Source organism: Apium graveolens, chromosome 8 (assembly GCF_009905375.1).
Source record: "Apium graveolens cultivar Ventura chromosome 8, ASM990537v1, whole genome shotgun sequence".
In the NCBI taxonomy this organism is placed as follows: Eukaryota; Viridiplantae; Streptophyta; class Magnoliopsida; order Apiales; family Apiaceae; genus Apium; species Apium graveolens.
This window is the reverse complement of record NC_133654.1, coordinates 62292764-62304715: the sequence shown is the minus strand read 5'-3', so window position 1 is coordinate 62304715 and position 11952 is coordinate 62292764. Positions and strand designations below refer to the sequence as shown.

The window sequence follows — 11952 nt, the reverse complement described above, 5'->3', positions numbered from 1 at the left end:
CGACCACTACAACCCGGTGATAACGGTCCTAAATTTTCACAAAACTGTCACTACAATCCGGTGACTGCGGTCCTAAGTTCTTATTCGATATTTTCACAAATCATAGCACAAATCAGAGATCCAAAATTATCGTCTAAACACCACAGAGATACAATAATACATATACTTGTAACACATAATACTTTCAAAAATATCATAACTTAGCTCATGTTTTGATAATCAAATATACATGTATCACACAATTTTGAAAATACTAGTAAGATCGATCGAAAACTTATCTCAAAAATTGACCAGATCTGAATTTACCCTTTTTGACCCTCTAAATGACGTTATCTTGAAAAACATGAAACACGAAAGTTGTAGAGAACGACAAGAGTTTTCCGAAAAGTCCAGGATCACTGAATTTCAACTCACGATAAATTTTCTACAAATTTTACAAGACTGCTGATTTTTGTTGAGAAGAGCCCTACGAATTTTATGAATTAAAATGAGGAATATGAATATGATTTATTTATAACGATACAAACCTCTGTATCTTAACCTATAAGTTATCCATATTACAATCTGATCTAAATTTTGGGCTCATTAGTCTAATTCAGTTTTAAATCCTTATTCCTTGTCTAATTTTAATTTTTTTTTTATTCTATTATTAATCTAATTCTAAAAATTAGGGGATAGTATAGCAAATTTTATGATTCCTACAACCAGGAAAATTGAATTTAGTGTAAAATGTGTCAGACCCCTTATGTGTAAATAAAACAAAGTCCGGCTCAGAATTTTTGAACTCGGCATTCTGTACTTCACATATTAGTACATTTTTTAACTCTCCATTGTGTTTTCAGTGATTTGCAGAATTACAGAGTCTACAAGTGTCCACGGTCGGGTGAAGTACAGAAATGGACGGTTTTCAAGTCAGATTAACTAAAATAGCCTGTCTCGACAATTTGGCCAATTTTGGCCGGTCAGTTACGCAATCAGCAAAAGAGTATATTGTATACGCATTCTGCAGCAATGTAACCAAACTTTTTTTATTAAAACAAATATTGTAAAACTGGATACGCAACATGTAAAGGAGTATATTGTTTATAAGTAAAGTGGTTACGCATTTAAGGGTGTGGTAAATAAAATTTTATTATTATTTCGTAAAGAGTGTGTATTGCAGGAATACGCAAAATTGATCGCGGTATCTTGAGATAGGAAGAACTAACTTACTTTATTTAAAATCTAATCAGTTCATAATTTAAAAAAAAAACTAAAAATGGGGTTATTGATTTATTTTTAAATATTTCTAAAACCCAAAAGGGCTTATTTAACCCTAAAAAGTTAAAATCTATTAAATTAGGGTTCAAGATAATAAATTTTTCGTTTGATTCCTAGGGTTTAGGGCCCTAAACCCTAAATTAAATTAGGGTTTAGGCTCTAGGATTTAGGGCCTGAACCCTAAACCCTAAACCCTAAATAGTTGTATCGTTTATTGATTTATTTTTAAATATTTTTAAAACCCAAAAGGGGCTATTGAATCCTAAAAAGTTAAAATCTATTAAATTAGGGTTCAAGATAATAAATTAAAATATACCATTAAGTCATGTCCTTAATTTAAAAAATTGGTTTCAATACGCAATCTTTAGTGACTTGTTTATTAAATAATTATTTTAGAACTAATTACGCATTTTCTGATTGCATAGCATGAATACGCAAAAGCGAGGTGGGTATTAGACCGGCCATAATTGGCCAACTTTTGAGAATGGGCTATATTTGTATGAATGGTTGAGAAAAGGGCTATTTCTGTGAATTTTTCCATATAGTAGTTTGGGGGAATTTGTGGATCAAATTCTTGGTGCATACTACTTTTCCTTTGCCTTGTGCCTTTCTAGTAGTTACTGCTCTTATTGTTTAACCTTCTCTACGTTTGAATCGTTAAATCCCTACAATCTTAAATTAACGGGATAACTATCAACCAAGTTGTTCACAGGTAAACTTGTGCTTAACTTGGCCAAAAGGCTGAAAGGCATCTACCAATATCTGCTGAACATAGCATTGGTTATGGCCAAGTGAACATTTCATGCCCCCAGCCTTTATTCAATTGGTCGTGCTTCCAGTAAGTTCAATCTATGGCGGCCACTCCTCCAAAAAGGTCCTTCACTCCCGAATGCATACTTTTGCACCGGAAATTATTTGATCATGTATGCTACTATTACATAAAAATGCCACAACTAGATGAATGATATGAAATCCAATGTGTAATGACATAGAAAACCAGGAGAACAACATTCAATGGATTACACCTTGAAAATTATGAGGTTGGGATTATCGTAAAGCAGTCAACATGCCTTCGCTGTAAGTTCTAACCATTGTCTAATTTTTTCTTCTTTGACTTTATGATCTCTGTCTACACCATGAAGTTAGTAAATCTCGGCTACAAACCAAACACTCACAAATATTCACCTAAGACATCAGGCCCTATACACCACATGGTGTAGCCTTAAAACTTGGAAATTATACAGAAGAAATACTCAAATTTTGCACAAATTTACAAACACTTTATATTTCGTTTTATCTCCAATTTCCTCCTCTTGCTGATTAAACAAGTCAAATAATAATTGGAAAATTTAAACTTTTAAGGCAGCAGAAGCAACAGGAAATCATAAAAATGAACTGCATACTGCAGCAGTACAACTTAGAAGCATACTAAAAATACAGTTTTTCCATTTAGATATCACACCAATTTACACCACCCACACTTCTCAAGCTACATTAGCAATTAAACTGAAAAACATCGACTCTCACTTTCCGGGGACAAAGTTAGTGGCAAAAGCCCAGGAATTGTTGTTAACAGGGTCTGCAAGGTGGTCAGCTAAGTTCTCTAGTGGTCCCTTTCCTGTCACGATAGCTTGCACAAAGAATCCAAACATTGAGAACATGGCTAGTCTTCCATTCTTCAGCTCCTTCACCTTCAGCTCAGCGAATGCCTCTGGGTCTTCAGCAAGGCCTAATGGGTCGAAGCTTCCTCCGGGGTAGAGTGGGTCAACAATTTCACCAAGAGGTCCACCAGCAACACGGTAACCCTCAACGGCACCCATCAAGATAACTTGGGTAGCCCAAATGGCCAAGATGCTCTGAGCATGTACCAAGCTTGGGTTGCCCAAGTAGTCAAGTCCCCCCTCGCTGAAGATTTGTGATCCAGCCTTGAACCACACGGCCTCACCAAACTTAACACCATTACGAGCCAAGAGCTCTGGGAAGACACACCCAAGAGCTCCAAGCATTGCCCATCTGGAGTGGATCACTTCAAGCTCACGGTTCTTGGAGAAAGTCTCGGGATCAGCTGAAAGCCCAGCAGTGTCCCATCCATAGTCACCGGGAAATTCACCAGTGAGGTATGATGGGGCTTCACCTGAGAATGGGCCCAAGTACTTGACGCGGTCTGGACCGTACCATGGGTTGTTAGACACTGGTGCTTTGACAGTCTTTCTCATGGAAACTCTTCCATTTCCAAAGAGCTCAGATGAAGATGGAGCTACTTTGACTGCCTCTCCAGCCAAAGCTGGGGAAGAGAGGGCCATTGTTGAAGTAGCCATGATAGTGTAAATGAAGTATGAAGATGAGGAAACTCTGTTTATGACTGTAAGTAGTTTTGGTGATGGAAGAATGGTGAGAGTCTGTTGCTACTTATATGAGCCCAGGGACAGCCTACTAGTTATCTTGTAACATCATTATCTATATTTTCATTGGTTTTCAAGATTTTATCCAAGTTTCCCTTCTCTGATATCCACTAGTTTGAGATTTTACCACAAGATGTTAATAATCAAGTAGGGTTATCATCTGCAACATCCACTAGTTTTAAACACTATCACAAAATCCCAATAATGATGTTGATGTAGGGTCATCATCCTCAACAGAAGTTCTTAGTTGTGATCAAGAGGATTACTGAAAGAAGTTAATCTCTTACATAATGTTAGTAGATCATCTTGCAACATAAAGTATTATTAGTTTTTCAGGTTTTAAACAAACATAACTTCAAACTTATATGTTCTTGGTTAGTTCTGTTCCCGGAACAATATATTACCATTGAAATGCCAGGCCAAGGAGAACTGGAAAAGCAACTCGAGAAATAGGTAGTTTCATTGAAATTGTAAAACAACAACGTGGTCAAGCAAACAACAACGTGGTCCTGGTTAGTCTAGGCCACTCTTGTATGCATGAGGCAAGCTATGATACATTGCTTCATGAAGATTATGCGGGTTCTGATGTGGCGATTGATAATTGGTTCATACGAACCACCTGTTAGATTATTTTTCTTACAGGGGGACACCTAATGAGTCTAAAGTTATTATGTGGTGTTGACTATTGAGTGTTGCAAAGTACACACAATATCATAAACCAGTAAATATGATCTAACTGTCCACGAGGTTAAACAGTATCCAATATCCTCGAGGTTAAACAGTATCCAATATTGTTTCGGCGTGTGTGATCTTTTTGGTAGTGATTGCAAAAAGAAACATAAAAGTATAAATATAGATCAATAAAACACTGCCTGGGAAATTATAAATCATGACAATAAGTGAACGTTAACCAGAAGTTTAGTTCTACATAATCTATCACACTATCTTTTGAGAACTTACAAATTGATTTTCATAATCTTGTGAGCCCATATTAAATGAGATTAATCTCGTATATATCAAAGGTCACGCATCTTTTTACATGTACAGTCCCTGTATAGTACTTTTTGGTCCAACCAAATTCACTTGTAAAAGCACTATACATCACTAGCAGCCATTATTTTAGCATATACATATATACCAAGATAAATAAATAAATGATTAGCAAATAGAATCTCTGACCAGCTCCAACTACGATCCTTTTTCCTAGGCTGCAAGTATACTTTGCATATTTTGCCGGTAGCATTACCTCCAAACAGCTTCAACGCGCCCTAGCCTTAAAGAATGTCGCCAGTACGCCAGTTTCCTCTCAAATATGAATCGCGTACAGATCAAACAGGACATCAGTTCATATGGAAACCCATTCTAGTCAGTTATATATGCAAAGCTCTCGAAAACTGGCTTTGGACAGTATGAATTGCTGGCATGAATCTCAAGCAAAATACCGAGGAATTAAACAATAACATATCTCAGGAACGATTTGCTGCTTTTGCCCTGGCTACAGACTTGAGATATAATTCCTCGTACTGTAATGCTGATGAGTCCCAACTAAAATCTATGTTCATGTTTTTTTGCACAAGTTGTTGCCAACTGTCTCTATCATTCTTGTAGTGGTAAATAGCTCGGTCTAAAGCACTATTAAATCCCTACAAAAAATAGATACAAGAACCCTTATCAAAATAAAACAAAAAATTGTTTTTACTTTAGAATTAGGTAATTTTCCTTAGAGTCGATGGATGGTGAGTAAAATCAACAGCTCCGCGGATTTCTATTAGCTAAAGTGATACAGAATATTTAAACCTGTGTTCAGCAATGTCAAGATTTGAACTCATGAATAAGTACATGTGGAGGACATATTTACAAGCAGTCAACATAATAGACTAATATTTAAAACAAAGAGATATCATCAAGTTCTGTAAATTTATTTAGAGTTTGGAGCTTAAGGTTGTCAAGTTATCAGCATCAACAAAGACAACTTACGAACAAAGGTATGATTTTGTACAAGCTTCTTCACAGCCTCACCTCGTCAAATTTTCATAAAAGAAATATTCAAAAATTCAGATGAACTGACAGAACTGTTAGTATGTTTTAGTCCTGTTCAGGCACTAAAAATGTAATGGTTCTATGAAGGGATCAACCTAGAAAATGACATAGCTTGTTTCATCAGGTTCATATTTGTGTGTAAAACTTACAGTTCAGGTGATGATTTGACTTTACAACACAACTTACTCATAGGACAACTAGAAGTTCAGTGTTGATATGATTAGCAAAAAACATGTATAAATTCAAATTACAGGATTTGGAAAATAAATATAGAATACTTTGTAACTGATATTTCAGAATAGTACTAGGTCACCAAATATTTACCTGTTCATCAGCTGTAAAAAAAGTATAACCATTTCTGAATTGAACTGGAATACTATCGTCGTCGATGTCAAAAACACTTCACGCGAATAGAGGGGAAAATTTGTGAAACAAAATATTAGCACAGATATTCTCAAAGTTGATTACCAGAAAAAAGTAGTCCAACTCCAATATATATGGTGAAGCAGCATTAACTCACCTGTCATTTAGACCTCCAGTTTTTCTAGCTACCGGAACTGAACCATATTTCATTGCTATCATCTGAAAACATATTGTAACTCTTCTCAGAAATCTATCAACAAAAGAACCATAATACATTGGCCATGACTCAAAATGTTGCTTCTCAAGCCACTGAGGACATTTTACCCAATAATTACCTGTGTAAGGCCGCAAGGCTCAAAGATAGACGGAATAATTAGCATATCTGATGCCGCATATATTATATGGGAAAGAGACTCATCATACTTTAATAACAACCTCACATGTTCGTGACTTTGAAAATGATTTGCAATCTCCTCAAATTCTTTCTGCAAATATTGCATTTTAATTAAAAAAAACAATCAGTACAAAGTGAACTAAAACTCAAGTGTTGATACAACAGCGAACTGACAATTACCTGAATATGAGTGTTAGCTGAAATGACTCTTGAAGCTGATAATCAAGAGCTGATTTCTTTATGATATAATTAAGGAACATGAATATCTCTTTATGCTAATTAGTAGGCATCAAGTTATTACCATATTTCATTGTAACTGTTAGCACAATTTGTTGCAATAATGTTGCTGCTATGCAGTATAAGTAAGGCCTTAGTTATCAATAAAATTATCATCTCCAGCTTTCTACATCTTACTTCTCTTACACATTAGCCTGTAATTTTATTCCATATCCAACATATTGGTATCAGAGCTCTAGTCTTAATGGACTTGTGAGATGTAAGAAAAACCTCAGACACACATCCTAAACACAAACACACACCACAAAAATACAAATAGAAACACAAAAACACTCAAACACACCTCCAAATACACAACACACAAACAGACACACACAAACACAAAAACCAAAAATCTTTGATTCAAAATGGATTCGGATCATACATTCACCAGCATTGCACCTCCTGCTTTCGATGGTGAAAACTTCCATATTTGGGCAGCGAGAATGGAAGCTTACCTGGAGGCAAATGATCTATGGGAACCGGTTGAAGAGGATTACGAACTTCCTGCCTTACCAAATAATCCAACCATGGCTCAGATTAGACATCATAAGGAAAGGAAGACCAAAAAGGTAAAGGCAAAAGCTACCCTGTTTGCCGCTGTCTCATCAGATATATTCACAAGAATTATGACCATGAAGACTGCATTTGAAATCTGGAATTTCCTCAAAAGCGAGTACGAAGGAGATGATAGAATCAAAGGAATGCAGGGGTTGAATCTAGTCAGAGAATTTGAGATGCAAAGAATGAAAGAAACCGAAACAATTAAGGTATATTTTGATAGACTTCTTGGAATTGCTAACAAAGTTAAACTCCTTGGAACTGATTTTCCAGATTCTAGAATTGTTCAAAAATTACTTGTTACACTTCCTGAGAAATTTGAAATTACGATTTCATCGCTGGAAAACTCCAAAGATTTGTCAAGCATTACCTTGGCAGAATTGTTAAATGCACTGAAGGCACAGGAACAAAGGAGACTCATGAGGAAAGAAGGATCAGTGGAAGGTGCCTACCAAGCTAAATTTCAGAGCAACAATGGAGGAAAAAACAGAATGTGGCAGAACAAAAATAACAAGCCTGGAGAATTTGAGAGCAACAAAAACAATGACACTTGAGTCTTTCCACCCTGCTCCTACTGCAAAAAAACTAATCATCCTCCAAATAAGTGTTGGTGGAGACCAGATGTAAAGTGTCACAAATGTGGTTAGCTTGGACATATGGAAAGAATATGCAAGTCTCAGCAAGAAGTCAAAGCCGCTGAAAATCAGTATGAAGATGAAGAACAATTGTTTGTAGCATCATGTTTTTCCACCAACAGCTCAGCAGAAAGTTGGCTTATAGATAGTGGTTGTACAAACCACATGACATATGATCGTGAACTCTTTAGAGATCTTGATGAGGCTGTTGTTTCTAAAGTCAGAGTTGGAAATGGAGCATATATCGCAGCAAAAGGCAAAGGAACAGTAGAAATCCACTCTCATACAGGTTCAAAATTTATTTCCAATGTCTTGTACGTTCCCGAAATCAATCAAAACCTTTTGAGTGTTTCTCAGTTGATAAAAAAAGGCTACAAAGTGTTGTTTGAAGATAACCATTGCGTCATTAAAAATTCAAAAGATGAAGATATTTTCAAAGTTCAAATGAGAGGCAAAAGTTTTGCCTTAGATCTGATGAAAGAAGAGCAAGCTGCTATACACAAAGAAGACGCTGACACAATGTTATGGCATAAAAGGTTAGGGCACTTCCATCATGCTGTTATACTTTTTATGGAGAAGAACGATATGGTGAGAGGGTTGCCTGTGTTAGAGAAGGAGCCACCAAATTGTGTTGCTTGTCGGTATGGAAAGCAAAATAGACTTCCTTTCCAATAAAATAATGCTCGGAGGGCCAAAGAAAAGTTACAGTTGGTGCATACTGATGTTGTTGGACCCATGAGCACACTATCATTAAATGGCAGTAAGTACTATCTTGCATTTATTGATGATTATTCAAGAATGTGCTGGATTTATTTTATGAAACAGAAATCTGAAGTTGCTGAAATTTTTGGTGCTTTTAAAACTTTGGTTGAGAATCAAAGCAAGTGCAAAATCATGATGATCAAATCTGATAACAACACTGAATACACATCTGAAAAATTTAACAAGTTTTGTAGAGATGCAGGCATTGAGCATCAGTTGACAGCACCATACACTCCTCAACAGAACGGTGTTGTGGAGAGAAAAAATCGGACAATTATGGAGATGGCGAGGTATTTACTCCATGACAAAGGGCTGCCAAAGAAATTTTGGGCCGAGGCTGCAAATACGGTTGTCTTCTTACTGAACAGACTGCCAACAAAAGCTTTAAGAAGGGTGACTCCATTTGAAGTGTGGTATGAATACAAACCCAAGTTGAATAATTTGAAAACATTTGGTTGTATTTGTTTCTCTCATATCCCTCAGGTCAAGAGAGACAAATTGGATAAGAAATCAGAATCAACAATTTTTATAGGCTACACCTCAAATGCCTATCGGATCTACCAACCACAAAACAACAAAATCATAATTAGCGGAGATGTTCATTTCCTTGAGGCTGAAAAATGGAATTGGGAAAAAGACGAGCAGGATATGAGTCAAGAGAAAAATGATGATGTAGATGACGACCTGTTAGAGGAACCAGACCACTCTCCGAGATTTATGAAAAATGCAATGTGGCTTTATTGGAACCAACTGGGTATGAAGAAGCTGCAAAGGATCAGAAGTGGATAGTTGCAATGCAGGAGGAGATCAAAATGATCGAAAAAAATCAGACATGGGAGTTGGTGGACAAGCCTAAACACAAGAAAGCTATAGGAGTCAAGTGGATTTATAGAACCAAGTTGAATCCTGATGGTACAGTAAACAAGTATAAGGCAAGACTTGTTGTCAAAGGGTATGCTCAGATATATGGGGTAGATTTTTCTGAAACTTTTGCACCAGTTGTGAGGATGGAAACTATAAGAATGTTGCTGGCTCTTGTTGCGCAAAATGGCTGGATATTACATCAAATGGACGTCAAATCAGCATTTTTGAATGGTTTTCTGGAGGAGGAAATCTTTGTCGAACAGCCTGAAGGTTTTGTTTGTTAAGGACAAGAGGATAAGGTATACCGGCTAATAAAAGCTTTGTATGGCTGTAGACAAGCGCCAAGGACCTGGTACAGCAGGATTGATACTCATATGTTAAACTTAGGCTTTACAAAAAGTCTAAGTGAAGCCACACTTTATGTCAAAAAGGCTGATGGTGAAATTCTCATTGTGTCATTATACGTTGATGATTTACTTGTAACAGGTAGCAGCTTGAACCCGATTGAGAAGTTTAAAGATGAAATGAAAAATGTGTTTGGGATGACTGATCTTGGACAAATGACTTTCTTTCTTGGCATGGAGGTGCAGCAAAATAATAATGAGATATTCATTTGTCAGAAGAAATATGCCAAAGAAATTCTCATGAAGTTTCACATGGAGGAGTGCAAGGTTACTTCAACCCCAATGAATAACAAAGAGAAGTTTTGCGAAAAAGATGGTGCTCCTAAAGTTGATGAAGAACTCTACAGAAGTTTAATTGGATGCTTGATGTATCTAACCACAACTAGGCCGGATATCATGAATGCGGTAAGTATCCTTTCAAGGTATATGCATTGTGCTAGTCAAATTCATTTTCAAGCAGGAAAAAGAATTTTGCGATATGTTAAAGGTACAACTGATTATGGAGTAAAGTTCAGTAAAGTTGAGAATTTTAAACTCCATGGTTATGCTGATAGCGATTTGGGTGGATGTGAAGATGATATGAAAAGCACCACAGGTTATTGTTTTAGCTTTGGTTCGGGAATGTTCTTTTGGAGTTCAAAAAAACAAGAAATAATTGCTCAATCCACGGCTGAGGCAGAATTCGTAGCCGCTACTGCTGCAGTAAATCAAGCCTTATGGTTGAGAAAGATTATGATGGATCTGCACATGGAACAACAAGAAGGCACACCAATATTTGTGGACAACCAAGCTGCAATTGCAATTGCCGACAAACCAGTGTTTCATGATAAAACCAAGCATTTCAAGATCAAGTTTTATTTTCTTAGAGAAGTCCAGAAGGAAGGTGAAGTGAAACTAATTCATTGCAGTTCAGAAGTTCAAAGAGCCGACATCCTAACAAAAGCACTTCCAAATAATAGATATGAGTTATTGAGACACAAGCTTGGCGTTTGCAGCTCCAGAGCCAAGGAGGAGTGTTAGCTGAAATGACTCTTGAAGCTAATAATCAGGAGCTGATTTCTTCCTGATGTAATTAAGAAACATGAATATCTCTTTATGCTAATTAGTAGGCATCAAGTTATTACCATATTTCATTGTAACTGTTAGCACAATTTGCTACAATAATGTTGCTGCTATGTAGTATAAATAAGGCCTTAGTTATCAATAAAATTATCATCTTTCTACATCTTACTTCTCTTACACATTAGCCTGTAATTTTATTCCATATCCAACAATGAGGAACTGGGCTTGAACCAAGAAGTACAAACTGTCATCCCAGCTCCACTGTCCGATAAATTGCATGTCTTATAAGATGCACACCCTTTTGGGGAACCAATCTGGTTACACAACCAACCTGCACAGCAAAAATTGATTACATTAATTAAAAGTCTGCACGCAGAGTAAAATAAATAACTCGCTGACAGCAACAAATCAACAAATTTCCGATTTAAATCTGTAAGCTATTTAGTGAAAATTCTGCTCAAAGTTCTGATATGTATTTTGTTGTCTTCACAAGGACAAAATTCTTAACAACTTTGTTAACGTCGACTCTCCAAGTAACGAACAAAATAAACACAACACTCATTTAATTTTACTAGGCAATCGAATCCCATGAAATTGTTTATCATGTTTTGCAATTTTTAGAAGATAACAAGAGAAATTTGGAACTTCTATTTAACCAAATAATTAAGCACTGTAAACAATTTTGAAATTCAGTGCAGCTGTGATGAGAGCTTGCAATTGAACAAGATATAATTACTTTTGCTTACCACAACACTATATTCCCAATATAAAGAGATCGCATATAATGAAAAATATAAGTAATGTAGTTCTTGAACAAGAAAACAGCCTAAATTTACCAATGGTCTGCAGACATCAGCAGAGGAAAGGTGAAGTTGTCTTCTTAAAGCTTCCTTATTATCGCGTTTACCCTGAAGATCATTGACGCTGTA

At 36.2% G+C, this 11952-nt stretch overlaps 3 protein-coding genes across 3 annotated transcripts; 1 reads left to right on the top strand and 2 right to left on the bottom strand.

The window, feature by feature from the left end:
- Positions 1 to 2642: 2642 nt before the first annotated feature.
- LOC141678382 (chlorophyll a-b binding protein, chloroplastic-like) lies at positions 2643 to 3646 on the bottom strand. Its single transcript, XM_074484681.1, has one exon. It carries the CDS (start codon positions 3576 to 3578, stop codon positions 2784 to 2786), a length of 795 nt encoding a protein of 264 aa, XP_074340782.1. The 5' UTR covers positions 3579 to 3646; the 3' UTR covers positions 2643 to 2783.
- A 1005-nt stretch (positions 3647 to 4651) lies between these two features.
- Positions 4652 to 6580, bottom strand: LOC141677748 (putative starch synthase 4, chloroplastic/amyloplastic). The gene is made up of 4 exons (XM_074483795.1): positions 6401 to 6580; positions 6223 to 6284; positions 6027 to 6102; positions 4652 to 5305 (listed from the first exon to the last, which is right to left on the bottom strand). Exons 1-4 carry the CDS (start codon positions 6563 to 6565, stop codon positions 5129 to 5131), a joined length of 480 nt encoding a protein of 159 aa, XP_074339896.1. The 5' UTR covers positions 6566 to 6580; the 3' UTR covers positions 4652 to 5128.
- A 523-nt stretch (positions 6581 to 7103) lies between these two features.
- On the top strand, positions 7104 to 7850 carry LOC141679637 (uncharacterized). The gene has a single exon (XM_074486084.1). It carries the CDS (start codon positions 7104 to 7106, stop codon positions 7848 to 7850), a length of 747 nt encoding a protein of 248 aa, XP_074342185.1.
- The last annotated feature ends 4102 nt before the right edge of the window (positions 7851 to 11952 follow it).